The following is a 17262-nucleotide window of genomic DNA, read 5'->3' on the forward strand; positions in this document are numbered from 1 at the left end:
CGGCTCTTCTTGGCTCTATTGGGATTGATATAGATAGTCTCCCTCTCTTCTAGTACTCTTTGGGTGCTCCTCACCATCTCCTTCCTTCTAGATAGGAGCTTAATAGGAGTGTCCATGAGGATATTTACAGGCAGTTCATCCACACCACTTGGGTCAACCCCCACAAGAGCCTCCGCCCTAAGATGGCCTTTTATGATAAGCATTTTTTGGAGCTAAAAGATGGGCTCGTTGTGCGTCCTTCTTATCTATCCTACCATTGGGCGCATTCTCTTCGGATACCCCTTGGCTCTTTCAGGGTGGGCTCTCATCGTCTCCACATTGAGATTGATCATCAGTTAGTCAAAGAGAGTAGGATTTGCCAGTTTTGCAGTATGGGAGAGGTCAAGACTGAGGAGCACTTTGTTTTCCATTGCAATATTTACTACGAGATCAGAGGTAGATTTTACTGCCTCTTCAAGGAAGCACAGTCCCTCTCCACCTTTTTCAGATACACTGACCAGAGGTGCCTTGCTCTCTACATTCAGGAAGTCATCCGGCTCCAAGACCTCTCCTCTCAACACCAACACCATGGCATTGTTCAGTCGCACCAGCTTATTACCTCCTTTCCTGAGACTCGCTCAGCTCATGGCACCAAGCGCCAGCTTGCCCCCCCCAAATCCCTCATCGGTCAGTGATCTCTAGGAGGGGCTCCCTTCATCAGCGGTGCTCCTCTCCTTCCAAGAAGTGTCATAAGGGCTCCAGGCCTCTTGCCAACTCTTTGGGTTGCACATCTATTTTGATGTTCTTCTCTGCGGTGCAGATTTTGTAGTGGGGGTTGAGGGGTTTGGGTTGTCTCAACTGGGATTCCCTTCCCCTCTTCCCCTCTTCCCCTCTCCCCCTCTCTCTTTCCTTTCTTTCGGTTTCTTTGGTTTAGTTTGTCCCTGGTGTTTTGATGCTTTTCTTCGAGCACCGTTTGGTGTCTCTGTTGTGGGCTAGCCCCCTTTCTAGTTGTTGATAGTCCCTTGGACCCGCTTTGTGGTCTTCCATTGGACATTAATAAATTTATCTTATCTTATATTATCTGTAGATGAAACAGACATTAAAAGATATCAAGGTTGAGTATGAGAATCCCATTCCCATACTTCGTGATAATGTGTGTCATCAACATATCAAAGAATCCTATTATGCACTTAAGGACAAAACATGTTATGCACTCAAGGACACAGCATATTCCAATTAAGTACCATTTTTTGAGAGAGAAAGTACTTGAGGAGCAAGTAAAGTTGGAGAATGTTGCTACTAAGAAGCACATTGCAGATATCTTCACAAAGCCTCCTCCAAAACAGACTTTTGAGTACCTAAGGGAGAAATTGAGAGTGATTTCACTCTCATCGTTCACTAAGTTCTTCAAGGGACATATGAGTTCAAGGAGAGCTTTTCATTGCTTTCTTCAATTAGCCCGAGACACACTTTACCATTGATGTCAAAGTGGGAGAAGTTTGTGTAAGGGGGAACATTACAATTAGGGGAAGCATTTCAATCAGTCTATTGCTTTCAAAAGATTATTCTTACAAGGGTTGCCATCAATGAAAAAGGAGGAGATTGTTGGATTAAATTTTCATTGATATCAAAGGTAAGAAAAATAAATAAGATTAATAAATATCATACTTGCTGTTTGGGCCGACCTCCTTTAGATTAAGAATATATATTTGCCTTATTGAAGACTAACTTCCTTGTTAGTGGATGGAATTTAATTCAAATATATATTTTTTGGTGCCCCCTCCTATTTGGCTGACCTAGAAGGATGGAGCACCCAGCCTTGGGCAAGAAAATTAATAAATAAAAATACATTTTATGCAACGGCCGACCTCATGGAAGATGGTGCCCATTTTGGGAGAAATAAGTTTAAATTAAATAGTATTAAAGAATCCCTTGGCCGACCTTGTTGAAGGGATATGTCTTTTGGTTAAAGAAGCACATTGAAGGTATAAATAAGAGTTTTTGGAGGACATTTCAAGCATCCACTCATTGAATATCATTCCTATTCTAAGAGAAGATTTGGTGCAGAGAAGAGCAGATTTATGTGAGCAGAATTTATGAGATTATTTTGTCTCATTTGTGTGAAGGTTCTATAGTGAATTCGTGCAAGATTTATGAAGGCACGTTATGAAGATATTTCAGATTTGTGAACATATTTTCGAAGACTATATTGCAGATCTGAGTGAGGGTTTTGTTGACGTGTCTAAAGTCGTATTGCTGCAAACTCCATATGGCCAACGCAGAATAGAATAAACCCGCTGAGTATCCTATCCTCTCTTGAGATAAGGAAATCCCTAGTGCTATTTTCTACGTTTGATCAAAGGGGATAACATCAAGGTTTCGTTTTTCAGGTCTTGACTGCAGGATTGCTTGGGAAGGGAATGTCAAATGTGTCGCCAATGGCCTCAGAAGTGAAGTTAGCGAGGGTCATGTTCTCGAGGAGCACCAATCTAGAACCTGGCTGGTAATGTCGGGCAGCCTCTACTACTAACTCATAGTTTTGCACTGCTGGGGGAAACCCTGCTGGTTGGGCGATGCCACTTTCCATCATCTGCCTAGGCCTGTCGTAGGCATTAGGGGAGAAGACTCGGCTCCTGAAATATTGGATATCAATATGGCCTAGGTCAGTATCACCGACATTGTCCCAGACACTCTGAACTTTTGACTCCCTCAATCCCCCTCTTTGACACTGGTACTTCATCCTTTCGACTCGGCGAGGGATATCTAATTTGGATGCTCGCAATGTCTCAGCTGTAGCAGGCATCTTTGATGATTCTACCGCTGATTTAGGCATTTATCTTGCACAGACGGACGCGGATTACGAGGCCGGATGCGGATTACGAGGCGATATAAAGGAAGTGAGGCGGGTTAGATAAAGGCTATACCAGCATTCAAAAACCGAATTAGAACAACATGATCTTGTTACTTAAAAGCTTGATTGATTTAAACCCAACTGTTTATGAAGCTTTCAATTGTGGATTTACACTTAAGCATTTTCAGGATCAATTTTCAAAATGGACAAAGCTTGAGAAATTTTCCTAAGTTTGAAAATGCAACTTCTGGGTTAAATCTTAGGAGTAAATTCTGATTTCGACTGCTTTCCATGATGCCTTATAAACAGAAAGATGCGACTCTGAAGATTTAAGCATTTTAATCAATTTTCTGCACACACATCTATCCAATTTGCAAATACTTCAAAAGATCGAGAGAGGTAAAGCATACTTACCTAGCGAAAATGAATGGCGAGAATTTGCACAATTTGCAAATTGGAATGGGAGGCCTCTGCAATTTTGAATTTCAACATTCAACTTTCTAATTCAAATTTTAGCGGCTGCGGTTTGAAAAGAATTTGCAATTTTGAATTTTAGACTTAGCGATTTATCTTGGGCGATTTTAGTGATTTTGACTTCTGCGTTTTCCAACCTTGTGATTTACTCTAGCGATTTTACCCTGGGCGATTTGCGAGTTTAACCTGGGCGATCTAGTTGAAACGTGACTCTGAAGAGGGGCTGTGGATGGCAAACTTCGGTGAATCGGAGAGTTTTCAAGACCATTTAAAACTTTAAACCTTCCTTCGCATTTACCCCAAATCGCGATTTTCAGCACTCTTAGGCGTTTTGCCAATTTAAACACTTCGCACTTTCACCCTAAAATACGATTTTCGGAGCTATGAGGGTTTTTTGAAAAATTTTGCGTGGTTTTGACCCCCTTTGCCAACCTCGCAATATCCGAAGAAACCGCGATTTCGGAAGTTGGGCGCAGTTTGCAAAACTTAGGCGTTTTCGACAATTTTGCAAACATTTTACCTTTTCCACGCTTTTTACCTTCACGCGATTTTCAGTTTTTTGACTTCTGCGATCTTTAGCTAAGTTCAGACCTTTTGACGATTTTGCCAGTTTTGGCGACTTCTGGTGTTTTGCCAATTTCATAATCTAAGTGCTTTTAGTGAATTTCGGACCTTTTCCAACTTTTGCCAATTTTCGGACCTTTTTGGTCATTTGCAAACTTTTGTCTTTTTGGCGTTTCGGCCTTAAGGTCCAAATTTCAGCCCTTTTGGCCATTTTGTCAACTTTTTCATTTTTCGGACCTTTTGTGAGTTTTGTCAACTTTCTTAATTTTTTGGCATTTCAGCCTTAAGGTCTAAATTTCGGCCCTTTTGGCCATTTTGGCAACTTCCCACATTTTCTGGCATTTTAGCTTGAAGGTCCGCAATTTCGCCCCTTTTGGGCATTTTGGCAACTTCTTAATTTTCTCTCAACTAGCGAGAATCGTCATTCATACAAATCTCGCAAACTTATAAAACAAACATCATGTAACCCCTCTCATCGTTTTACGCAAAAACTGGCAACTTTGGGTCTTCATGCGACCTTCAGACGCGCTGCTCTTTACTTGGCGGAACTCGCCAGTCTCCATCATCCCACGCCTATTTAAGGCGATTTTACAAGCTCGAACAATCTCTTGGAATTCGCGCCCGAGGGCTCGACTGACTATACGGATCACTAGCCCCTTCGCTCAACGTCATCATCTCACGGACTGATCGTGGGCTGGCTCGAAAGGACGCGAGAGGCTCTGCGCGAAACTCAACAGGGCGAAGATGGAAAGGCCCAAAAAAAGGAAGGGGGACCCTGTCGGCGACAGGGAGCGTGTGCAACACACAACAGGTTTGAGAACAGAAATTCAAGGCAGATAAAGTGAAGGAATGGGCAGAATTTTTTAAGTCCTCTAAGGGATCTAAGGTAGATCCAAAACATCAAAATCACTTTGCTTTTTGAAGGTTGGTGCCTTCTGCTTTTCAAGTTCAAGAGGTTGGAGCCACTCACTCAAAGAGATCGGTATCTCTTGCTGAGTTGGTGCTCAGTGGAGGGAATTGGTGTCTCCTATGGGTTGGTACCTACAAAATTGTAAGGAGTTTTCTATAAAAGCAATATTTTGCCATGGCTTTTCCCTGCAAGGGTTTCCACGTAAAATCGTGTGTGCATCTTGTATCCTCTATTGTTAGATTTTAATTGTGTAAATACTTTGATTATTGTTCTATGATCGCTAAAGTTATAAATTGAGAAGTTTGTCTTATACTGATTCACCCACCCTCTCAATATAAGCGTGTGTGTGTTTTCTTCATATATCAGTTCATCAAACAACAAGGAAAACCATCAAAAATAGTGTTGAAAGCATGCTTTAAAAAACACCTGGGACAGTAGGGCACCAATTGCATTTTTAACAAGGCAGTTTTGACTGTTTCACAGTGGTTTCGTCTATGTCATGGTAGTCCATTCTAATGCCAATGTTAGTTTCAAGTTCAACCATTCCAAACAGAAAAGAAAATAATAACATTAAATGGTGTCCTTGGTTAGCCTGGATACATTGTCCAATAGAGATTTCAAATCTTATCCAAATAAAGAGATTATCAAGATAAATTAAAATATAGAAGATAGAAGACAACCTAGACATCTACCCATCTTGCATTATCATTTTAAGCATCATAAAACTTGCTTTAGAAAACAGTTCAAGGTAAAATAAATGCAAAAAGTGAAACAATGGGTAAGATTCTATGCTTATTCCATATCATTTTAGCATTGCATGAAGAAAAATAAGCCATTCTTAACCAAGAATGCATAGCTATAACATGCATTATTTCTGGAAAAAGCCAAAGTTCAACAAATTCTTTCTCTAACAATTATACTTGGTATCATTTAGAAAACACTTACAGTTAAACTGCCTGATTCTGTTTTTTCAAATTCAATCAATCGCTTTGTCAATGTTGCCTCACAAATGTGCACAATACTAACCTGCAGACACTCAGATAACATTGATTTTTTGAGTGAGGATGAGTATAAGCTACATCTAAATTGACTGAACACATACATATACTGAACAAATATGACAATCCCAGCATTTTAATTGTATACTTGATTTAGAAAATGCTTTTTCATCTCCTTCATAAAGGTAAATGCCATTTACTTTGCTTTATTAAGTCATGCAGTTTTATCTCAAACACGTATTCTGAAAAATTGTTACATCCCTATGTTCCTGCTTTTAGATTTATTATTAACTAATATGCATTTGTTATTATAAAATCAAGAAATATTTGTTTTATACGTAAGGATGGAATTGAATATGGAAAATATTGTTAATGTTAATTCTATGTTATTGGTATTCGGGAAGTTAAGTTCGGCTAACTACTTTTTTTTTAAATCTGACAACTGGATGCAGGAATCATGACGCCCTCAGGAGGAAGGGAGAGTATCATCGAAGAGAGGATGCAGACCTTGGAAAAGATCAATTGCCATCAAAACATGAACCAGAGATAAGTTGTTTGGTCATAGGTCATCACCTTGGCCTAGAGTGTGGTCTCCGTTACAATTAGGAGTTGTCTGTCTTACTCTTTTGCTCTTAGGAAATTTAGTTGTGTTATTTTCTGAATTAAAACTATCTTTTTATAAATTAAATGATAATTGGACCATATTTGTCCTTGTGATTTTATTACGAATTATTAATGTACTCTTATATGTGTGTATGTGTGTGTGTGTGTGTGTGTGTGCTCTTATATGTGTGTATGTGTGTGTGTGTGTGTGTGTGTGTGTGTGTGTGTGTGAACTTATTATAAGTGTAGATATATTTGTAATATGAACAATAATCTTTTTATCGGTAACCTGACTTAATCTTTTAAAATAAGAATACATATATAGATTATTCGAATGGATGAACATTTAAAACATTTATAATTTTAAATAAAATAAGAGTGTTTTTTTCGGACTCATGCCGGTAATGTCAAAAGGTAGTTACGTTTTGATCATGGAGGCATTAGCCTATACCAACTTGCGGATGCAGAGCGGGAAAGAACGTGGTTGAACATTTTTTCTTGGGTGGACCGATTCTTGATGGCACTTCAAAAAGAGGGAAATACTTGCCGGAAGAGGGGGTTATTGGCACGATTGGCTAAGGAATCATTATTATTCTTGGCAATAGGCATCTTTTGGATGAAGTGAGGTTAGTTAGTTTTCAAGGCTTACGAAATGAATGATTAGCAAATTTGGCTAAGGTAAGTTGCTTTTGGAGGGTAAACATTGCAAGTTTACATTTTTAACGCTCGGTCATTGACCTCCCAAAAGTGTGACATAAGCTTTCAGGCTCGATCATTGACCCCCCAAAAGTGCAACATAAGCTTTCAGGCTCAGTCATTGACCCACCGAAAGTGTGACTTAAGCATTGGAGAACTTCCTTTGACCCCCCAAATGTGCGACTTAAGCATTTCCTTTGCCCGGCCAAGGCATTGATAGCACTTCCTTTGCCCAACCAAGACATTGCCACTGCTTCCTTTGCTCAACCGCGACATTGACAAGACTTTCGGTACACAAGCAAAAGCACTTCTTTCCACTTCCATTTCCTTCCACTTCTTTCTACTACCGCTTCCTTTGCCTTCCTAAACCTCCAACCTGCCTCTCTCAGCACTGCCAATGAATGCTCAAACATCACCCACCCCACCACCACCTTCCATTTCCATCTCTTTCCTTCAGTAGCTATCTTTCCCTTCACCCTTCAACTCCCTACCTTCCACCCATTCTCTTTCTTCCATCCTCATTTCCATCCTTCCACTTCCATTCCACCCTTCTATTCACCCTCACCTTCCATTTTCATTTCCTTTCATGTTTTAATCACCTTCCTTCCTTCCTTTCATCCATGCTTCCATTTCTACTTCCCACACCTCCTTACCTTCACCTTTCTACCTTCTCACTTCACCTTCTCCCATTCTCCATCCATCCTACATTTCTACTTCCCCTTCACTTCCTTCCAATTCACCCTACTATCTTTACCTTCCACCCATCCTTCTCCACCCATCCTCTATCCTTCATCCCTTATCCCTCTATTTTTCTTCATCTTTCATCCTTCCATCTCCTACCATTTTCACCATCCAATTTCCTCCCATTCACCACATATATTCCACCTTACCCCCGCGACATCTCCCTCCATCCCTTCTTTACCGCACCCTTCCACCTCATTGCCTTCACATCCCTCCACTACCACATAGCATTGCTTGGGTGCCACCAACTTTAGGAGAGAGCGAAAGTTTCTAAGGCATTTACAATGCCACTTCACAAACCGACATCAGCACTTCCTTTGACCATCAAAAAGAGTGACTTAATCCTTGACTTCTCCTTTGTTTCTAAGGCACGAACTAGGCATTGCAATTTCCTATCCCCATCCAAGTCAGCGAACTGACATTTCCATTGCTATCTCAAAAGCAAAGCATAAGCCTCGTCATTTCCTTTGATGCCTCAAAACCGCGACAAAAGCATTGTGTTATTTCCTTCCCCTAGCCAAAAGAGCGACATAAGAAATGAATTATTTCCTTTGACCATTGAAAAGTGCGACTTAAGGGATTCGCTTCATTTCCATTGCCACCCCAAAGATGCAACTTAAGGAAATGTGATTTGCATCATTGACAAGGAAGAGAGGCATGGCAAGTTCAGCACCAGCTTGTAAAAAGTGGCCCATGTAGGAAGGAGGAATATTTCATGACAAATAAAATTTATAAGACTAGTCGGCCCTTCACAAATGAATCATTTAAAATAAAATTGAAAGACAAGTCGGCTGTGTTTAGCAATGAAGAGGTGCAATTATTGGGAATAAAGCATATAAGATGAAGGAGGAAGGCAATATCATTTCAAACAAGTTCAAATCAAACTCAAACTTGCTCTTCCTAATTCACATCAATAGAAGAGAGCCTCAGCAAGTTCGCATGAAACAAACTCCGAAAATTTGCTTCAAAGGAAATTCTTTCAAGCTTAATCTGCCCTAGCAAAATCGCGTTCATGTGAGGTTGATTCAGGTTCGCTCAAAGAACACAAGCCAATTTGCGTCAAGGGAGAAAGAAATGTCCTAAGAAAGGAAAATCATACATAAAGTGATAAAAGTCAGACCTAAGAACAACAATTAGCATCATTTCACACCATATATATATCCAATTAGGAAGTTTAAAATGTATAAAATCAATATATGTCAAATATATCTAGTGTGTTTGATTGTATCTCTGTTTGTGTTGCAGGCAGCTGATAAAGAGAGTGAAATGACAGGCTGCAAGCAACATCAGGGCAAAGAGTGGTGATCAACATCAACCATTCAAGCAAGAAATTTTCACGATCTTAAATTTCCTCCAGAAATCCAAGAATCAATGCCAGTATAGCCAGACGGAAGCCCCAAGGCCGAGATGGTCAAAACGGAAGTTAGTTCCAAAAGAGTTAATCAAAGTTAGAGGATCGACTTGAGCAAAGTCATGATCAACATTAGGCTCTTGGAAATGTTGAGTATCAAGAGATATGCCTCATTCATTCACACACTTGTGATGAGTTACAAAGATCAAGCAAAGTGAGCTGGCGCCTAATCATCATTTATCCAATCACATCATTTCAAGCTAAGGCATCTAGGTTCAATGTTCCTAACTCATCCATCAAAGAGATAACTACCACATGGGCACATAGTCTGATGGCCCTACCATCCTCATCTATTGGTCAATTATTCAAGGAAGGACATGTGTCCCATAAAATGTAATTTTGTCATTGGTCAAGCATTAAATGCTTTGTAATAGGTTTAACAAACACTAATAAGGGTTTCTATCTTTCAATCTCGGCCATTGATTGTGAATCAATCTGAGCCACTCAATTGTAATGAGAGCACTATATAAGGCTCCACTCTTTCATTTGTAAAGGCTAATAGACAATAGTTCCGGAATAGTAGTAGTTGATAGTTAAAAGTTCAATTAGATAACAGCTAGAGTAGAGTAGGAGGAGAAGGTAAAGATTGTTGCCAAGTCATTGTTGTAAGAAGCATGTAAACTTCATTGAGGGTATGGTGAACTCTATATGTTGATTCAGCAATTTGCATGGTCTCTACTTCTCATTTGATTTTCAAGTTGTTTAGATGAATGGAAGAACTTTATGCAAGATCAATGGTGAAATTCATACATCCATACTACTAACACCTTGCTACTTGCAAAGTGTCTTCCATAGTCAACTGGATCCATCTTAGCCAAGCTTAACTCCAATTGCTACTTCATTGATATGCATCAACTTGATGGTATCTATGCTTGTGGTGGTGATTTGAAATTCATAAAGCTATCCCTAGAAGATCGCACTAGCCTTGTTGAGATGTTTGTTGCATGTCAAAGCAAAACTTAGTTGAGTTTCACCAAAGATTGTCCATTGCTCTTGCATTCGTAGTAGTAGAATAGCTTTCTCAACCCTTATCCTTTTTCTCTTTTTTTCCAAATCAAGTTAATTCCACGTTCCAGCTACATTCAAAACATTCAAGCATTCAACGTAAGTCCACCTTGTGATTCTAGCAATATCACATCAAACAACTGAGTCTATCTAGGAGCATGTCAAGACCTAACATTCGAGAACCTTGGAGTCGTCCCATTTGGTCACACAACTTAGCATTTGGGAGATTTTGTTCAAGAGAGGATAGAATACAGTATTTTATTTTGTATTGCATAGTGCATAAAAACACCATCAACAAGTTCCCCCTTTGTGGCCTCACCTAGTACAAGCTAGGCTAAAGTTCCCTGCTCTTTAATTCAAAAGGATGCAGCCTCTAAACTGCTATTTTCTTACCCAAAAAAAAGATAATGAAAAAATAATAGGAATGTAATTAGTTAAGCTTAAATTTAGTTCATCCAACAGTAGTATGATGCTATGAGTTCTAGCTCTCCCTAGAATTAAAAGTAATGAGAAATTCTCTAATGGGTGCTCTATTAGCGTTTTAATTTACCCCATTCAATCAAACACAAAATAAAAAATGTTGAAGAGTACAACTGCTCTTCGGATATAACGGGGGAGCCCTTATAAAATAAAAATTAACCTACTATGAATAATATGTACTTGCAATTTACAATCTTTACAATGCTTTCTATGGATTTCACATTCAAGCTGAATAAACTTTAAATGTGTATCTTTTTTGAGGTTTGCTTACTGTAAAAGGCTATGTTCCACCAAGTTTTCGAGATGTGGGGATGCATTTTGGGGATAGGATTTTTTCAAGCCATTTTGGGGACGTGTTGTGACGTATTCACACATCGACCCATTGCAAATGGGGACCCCTACTTTTTTGCTTTATGGGGTTTGTTTCTTGGTCTTTTAGGGTTTTGTCTGTTAGCCTTTGCATTTTGAGTGTCGCTAGGGGGATCACTAGGATGGCAGGCTCTTCTTGAGCCAGGCGGAGTCAGCAGGTGCTCCAGGTTAGGGTTTCTTTGAAAGTCTCCCTTAGGCCTAGTTTTGCTCTTGTTGCTAATTGTGTCTTGTTTGAGTTTGAGGAGGTCAATGACGCTTGGTGAGTGAATATCATCTTTGAAGATCTGAGTTAGGTCAAATTGGTGAGTGATGAAGTCTGGAATGTCATCCTAATCTTCAAATGTCCTAAAATGTGGCTGTCTGGAATGTCATCCTAATCCTGAAATTTGACTGTCTGGAAAATTGAAGAATCCTCCAAAAACTAGATTTTGCATTATAACTCCTGGAGGTCTGAAACCACTCTCAAACATCCTAATAGTATATATGGAATATAACATTTAAGTATAAGTGACATAAATGTCACTTATACTTAAATGTTATATTCCATATATGAATCCTGACAGAGAGACTAAATGTCACTTATACTTAAATGTTATATTCCATATATGAATCCTGACAGAGAGACCAAAATGTCAAATTTTGCTCCTGACCCTTCCAAAGGGTCCAAAGCGAATTTCAATTTCGCTCCTAACCCTTCCAGAGGGTCCAGAGCGAATTCCTCTATAGGACATTCTACTTTGACCCAAACTTAGAACTAACTCTTTCCCAGGCATTGTTGAGGGGAAAACACTTGTTTGGATGAAGAAATGTGAGAAATAAAGTCAAGATTTGAGCCTAAATGTGAATATCACTCCTGACCCTTCCAAAGGATCCAGAGCGAAATTCTCCCTAGACACCTTTTTTCCTCTTTGTTTGCACACAAACCTAGTTCCTTCGGCGTAGTTGGAAGGAGAATGATGTGTCTTTGCCTTTTGAGGTGATAGAATGTGAAAGAATGGGGGATTTTTTACCAAAACAAGAATTTCGCTACAGACCCTTCCAAAGGGTCCAGAGCGAAATTCATTTTTTCTCCATTTTTCTCTTTAACTTGACCAAGTTTGGAGCTTCTAAGGCATGGTTTGGAGGACTTGGATGAATATTTACCTTGGAGAGGAGGTTTGAGGCGATGAAATGATGGAAATCAACCTGGAAGGAGAATTTCACTCCTAACCCTTCTAAAGGATCCAGAACGAAATCCTCCATTTGACCTTCTTTTTTGCCTTAGGCCCTAGAGTGACCTTGTTTGGAGCTAGTTTGATAGCAAATTGCCTTGATTAGGATGAAAGGAAGTTGAATTGATTGCGTTTGAGGAAGAATTGGATGAATGAAGTGCAAGATCAACCTGGAAAGAGGATTTTGCTCCTGACCCTTCCAAAGGGTCCAGAGCGAAAATCCTTATAGCTCTTATTTTCTTCCTTGTTTTGGCTAGGCGTTGGCATGTTGGAGGGTGAATTGGTATGTTCTTGCCTTGAGAGGTAGTTAGACGCTTTGAAAGATGAAGATTTTGATGGAAATGTTGTCATTGATGTCAAAGATGTAAGAAGACAATTAGTACTGTCAAAGGTGATGATTAAAGAATTGGATAGCTATGATTTATATAATTGGATAGCTGTGAGTTATATGAAGAAGACATCTAGAAGGCATCTCCATGATCAGATTAGTGATCAGTATTGAAGATGAACTCCATATACAAGATGTAGGTATACAGTGATCAGAGCATAGTGACTGAGAATATACACTGTATATTCTGATATATAATACTGTACATACACAGCAAGACACGACTACAACAACAAATGGCTACAGAATACATATATGTTTATCTACAGCAGCATATAGAGACTCAGTAGACACAGAATACATATATACAGTGTGTGTATATACTATATATACACAGTAATATATAAAAAGATGACAGCATATATATGACAACATATACAGGTCACAGCATAAAGAAGACCCAGATATATGGATATATATGCATATACATAGCCCATATGACAGAGTATTTGGTTGCAGCCTTGATATCAGCAAGACTCAGATATCTATATTTCTGAGTATAGATTCAGTATATATTTCTTAGTATTGATTAAGATATACATTTCTGTGTATATTTTTGAGAGCATGATTCTGAATATAGATTCAGATTACTTCAACGGCATTCTACAACACTTGTTGAAGACTCAGTTAAGTTGAATATATAAATTTGAATGCAGTTCGAACTAAAAACAATACCGTGCCAATATGCCCAGAAAAAAGATGATGAGGAAAGTACGATATGAACAGCGTTTTTATATATTAAAGAACCTCACAGTAAAGAGGGTTATCATTTTGATATGTTGACCGATTCATTAAAGGATATGTGCGATTAAATTATAGAATAAAAAATAATATACAGCAATGATCTCATAAAATCGAAATGCTTTAGGAAGTGCAAACTTATTAAAGAGCTACGATTTCATTGGCTAAGTAATAACTAACAAAAGGTGTGGGCTCTCTAAGTCAATGATTTGGAGTAAATGTGAGACCCAGTAAAATATGAGTGGGACCCAGTCGACAATTTATTTTAAAGAGGTGGTTCTTATTTAATATGAATTGTGATTCATATAAAGTGGTTATATAAGACAAAATATTTTGTCTTATTCAAAAGACATGTCAGCAAGGAGACCCGATACATGAAGAGGTGAGTTTTTGTGGCAATAATAAAGTGCTACCGTGTATCTATGATCAATAACCAATACGTATGACAAATGCAAGTCAAAAGACACGATTAAGTGAAAAGGCACGATCCATGAAAGTAATAACTAATGAAACATAAGTGGTGTGACAGAGGAGTACGGACTTTACTAGATCACATAGCATATGCTAATCGGTAAAAATATAACCGGTAGCTACAACCCACGATAATTACAAATAGTTGTTAACCAATGTTAATATAACATAACTATTCATCGGTTAAGGAAAGGGCATGATTACTAATCATAAGCATTGGATACGAAAGGATGCAACCCTCCAGAAAGTTACGTGAGAAGTATATAAAGGAATTAAAATCATTTTGTGTAGTGTGTGGTAGACGTGAGTATAATGTTGAAATTATAATTCAGAAAGTTACGTGAGAAGTATATAAAGGAATTAAAATCATTTTGTGTAGTGTGTGGTAGACGTGAGTATAATGTTGAAATTATAATTCTGAAATAATTTTCAGACTAAGTGTGTGGATAATATGATGTGTTGAGTGAGAGTAATGTGTGGAGTGTGAAGAATAAAATAAAAGAATATATTTTGGATGAATGCGTGGAAGTTTTGAAGATGTATACAGTAGAATAAGAAATTAAGATAAAGCAGATGTAAAGAGTATAAATACAGACATAAAGGAAATTTATTCAGATATACAAAAGGAACATGAACAGGCTGAATAAGAATATATAGAAGATCATTCCAGATTTGTGAGAGCTTTATATGGGCAGACTTGCGATAGTTTTATGGCAGAGTTATAGAAAAGATTATGTACAGATTAAAGACATTATAGAAGATTATTGAATGCAAATTTCTGTAGATTTGTGTAGACAGATTCAGGAAATATTTACAGCAGATTTATGAAGGACTGTGTGCAGATTCATAAAGGATTTTTGAGTAAGTGTGATCAGTTTATCAGAATTATTCGGAGGAGATTATAGCAGATTTGTGAAGCAAATTCAAGCAGATTTATGAAGCAGACTTAGAGCAGATTATAGATAGATGTATGCTCACTTAATAGGCAGATTATAGATAGATTTGTGAAAAGTTTATACACTGATTTGTATCACAGATTGATAAGGTAAGTGTGGCCAGGTTTATATGACTGGTTAGTAATGTTCACCATAGCAGTTTGAAGAAAGGAATTAAGTGTCCATCATCAGTTGAGATAGCAACATTGTCAAGATGGAAATTCAGATTTATATGAAGTGGGTTGGTGCTCGCTAATTCTGGATTGGGGAGTTGGCTTCCAGTGGGTTGGTGCTCAAAAATTCAGAAGTGGAAGTTGGTGCTTCCAGTGGGTTGGTGCTCACAAATTCAGATTTGGGAGTTGGTGCTTCCAGTGGGCTACTGCTCACAAACAGTGTTAGGGGTTGGTGCCTCTAGTAGGTTGGTGCCTACAAATATTGTAAAAGAAGAAATATATAAAAGCATTGATTTACCGTGGTTTTCTCCCGTAAGGGTTTCCACGTTTATATCTTGTGTTCTATTTGTGTTCATAATAGTTATATTACATGTGAATGTTGATCAGCAATGAATATGTTTATAAGATAAGTTATATACATGTAATTGAAGTTGAAAAAGTTCAAGTTGGTGAAATTTGTTGTTATACTGATTCACCCCCTCCCCCTCTCAATATAACCATGTGCTCTTCAGATTTTGCCTAAATCATGAATTTCGCTACTGACCCTTCCAAAGGGTCCAAAGCGAAATTCTTTATTAACCTCATTTGCTTCCATGCTTGGGCTAACCTTGTTCCTTGGGTGAAGAGTGATGGAATTTTACCTTGCAAATAAGATTCGGATTGAAAAGATGAAGAGTCAAGTCTAGAATGAGAAATTCGCTCCTGACCATTCCAAAGGGTCCATAGCGAAATTTCACAAAACCACTCTTTTCCCTCAATTTTATGCCAAGTCTAGGGTGGTTCAAGGTGAATTAGGATTGGAAGTGTCCTTAAGTGTGACTTTGACTTGCTAGTGATTAGCAAATTTGAAGGAATTGAGCCAAATCATGAATTTCGCTCCGGACCCTTTGGAAATCATGAATTTCGCTCCTGACCCTTCCAAAGGGTCCGGAGCGAAATTCCTAAAATCACCTATTTTCCCTTCAAAGCAAGTCAAATCCTTGGTTTTTATGGCTTGGATGGGTGTGAAGTGGCATTACCTTGCCTTTGAAGGTGGATGGAAGTGAGAGGAATGAAAGAATAAGCTCAAAATATGAATTTCACTCCTGACCCTTCCAAAGGCTCCAGATCGAAATTCCTTAAAACTACCTTTTCCTTTCATTTTTATGCCAAGCTAAGCCTAAACCAAGGTGGGAGAAGTTGGGAGATGCCCCTAGGATTGCCCTTGAATGGATTGTCGCCTCCAGAAATGAAGATTTTAAGCTTGGACAAGGATTTCGCTCCTGACCCTTCCAAAGGGTCCACGGCGAAATCCTAAATAGGTCCTGTCATTGGCCATGTTTTTTTTAGCGAAATTCTCCTTTCTAGTCATTTTGAGGCCAAGCAAGTGTAGTCATGTTGAGAGATGAATCCAAAGGGATAGACCTAGCTGAAGGAAAGCAAGCAAGTCAAGAATTTCGCTCCTGACCCTTCCAAAGGGTCCAGAGCGAAATTTTCAATTCCACCTAATTTGCTCATGATGAAGATCAAGTTGTTGATTCCTAGGCTTTGGAGAAGAGAAGGGTAGCATATGCTTGTCTTAGAGGCATTTTGAAACAATAAAATGATGGAATTTAAGCTTAGTCAAGAATTTCGCTCCTGACCCTTCCAAAGGGTCCAGAGCGAAATTCTTCAAACCACCTATTTTCTCCTTGTGTGAAGCCAAGACTTTGATTCCTAGGGCGTGGTTGAAGGTGGAGTGATGTTATTTTGCCTTGTAAGATGAATTAACGTAAAGGAAATGAAGGATCAAGCCTAAAACTTGAATTTTGCTCCTGACCCTTCCAAAGGCTCCAGAGCGAAATTCACAAAATATCATTTTTCCTTCAAGTTGGTGCTAGGCCAGAACAGTGATCAAGGTGGATTGGACTTAAAGATTGCCACAAGCATGCATTTGAGAAGGTTGTGGATGCAAGAAGTGAGGATTTTGAGCTAAGGGATGAATTTTGCTCCTGACCCTTCCAAAGGGTCTAGGGCGAAATCCTTTGAAATGCCTATTTTTCACCTTGGTTGAGCTAGGCAAAGGCAAGTTGCAAGGTCATGATGACAAGAGCATGGAATAGTGAAAAATCAAGATTGTGAACATATGGAAAGATGAAGTAAATGGACTAAAATGTCACAATTCGCTCCTAACCCTTCCAAAGGGTCCAGGGCGAAATTCTTCTAGGGCCTCTCCTTGGAGAGGATATTGACCGAAATTCCATTTTGATGTCTTCTTGTTGATGATTTAAGGTAGAAAATGCT

At 38.7% G+C, this 17262-nt stretch overlaps 1 protein-coding gene across 4 annotated transcripts in view; it reads right to left on the minus strand.

The window, feature by feature from the left end:
- Positions 1-17262, minus strand: part of LOC131031999 (transcription factor IIIB 60 kDa subunit) — a 308160-nt gene that overhangs the window by 102586 nt on the left and 188312 nt on the right. For all 4 annotated transcript variants that reach the window (XR_009103351.2, XM_057962881.2, XM_057962880.2 and 1 more), the window contains exon 11: positions 5724-5804. Coding sequence is in view for 3 of the 4 variants with exons in the window: in XM_057962881.2 (XP_057818864.1) it covers positions 5724-5804 (81 nt within the window). In the remaining variant the exon portion in view is untranslated. The remainder of the gene's footprint in view (positions 1-5723; positions 5805-17262) is intronic.

Source organism: Cryptomeria japonica, chromosome 4 (genome assembly GCF_030272615.1).
Source record: "Cryptomeria japonica chromosome 4, Sugi_1.0, whole genome shotgun sequence".
Lineage (NCBI taxonomy): Eukaryota > Viridiplantae > Streptophyta > Pinopsida > Cupressales > Cupressaceae > Cryptomeria > Cryptomeria japonica.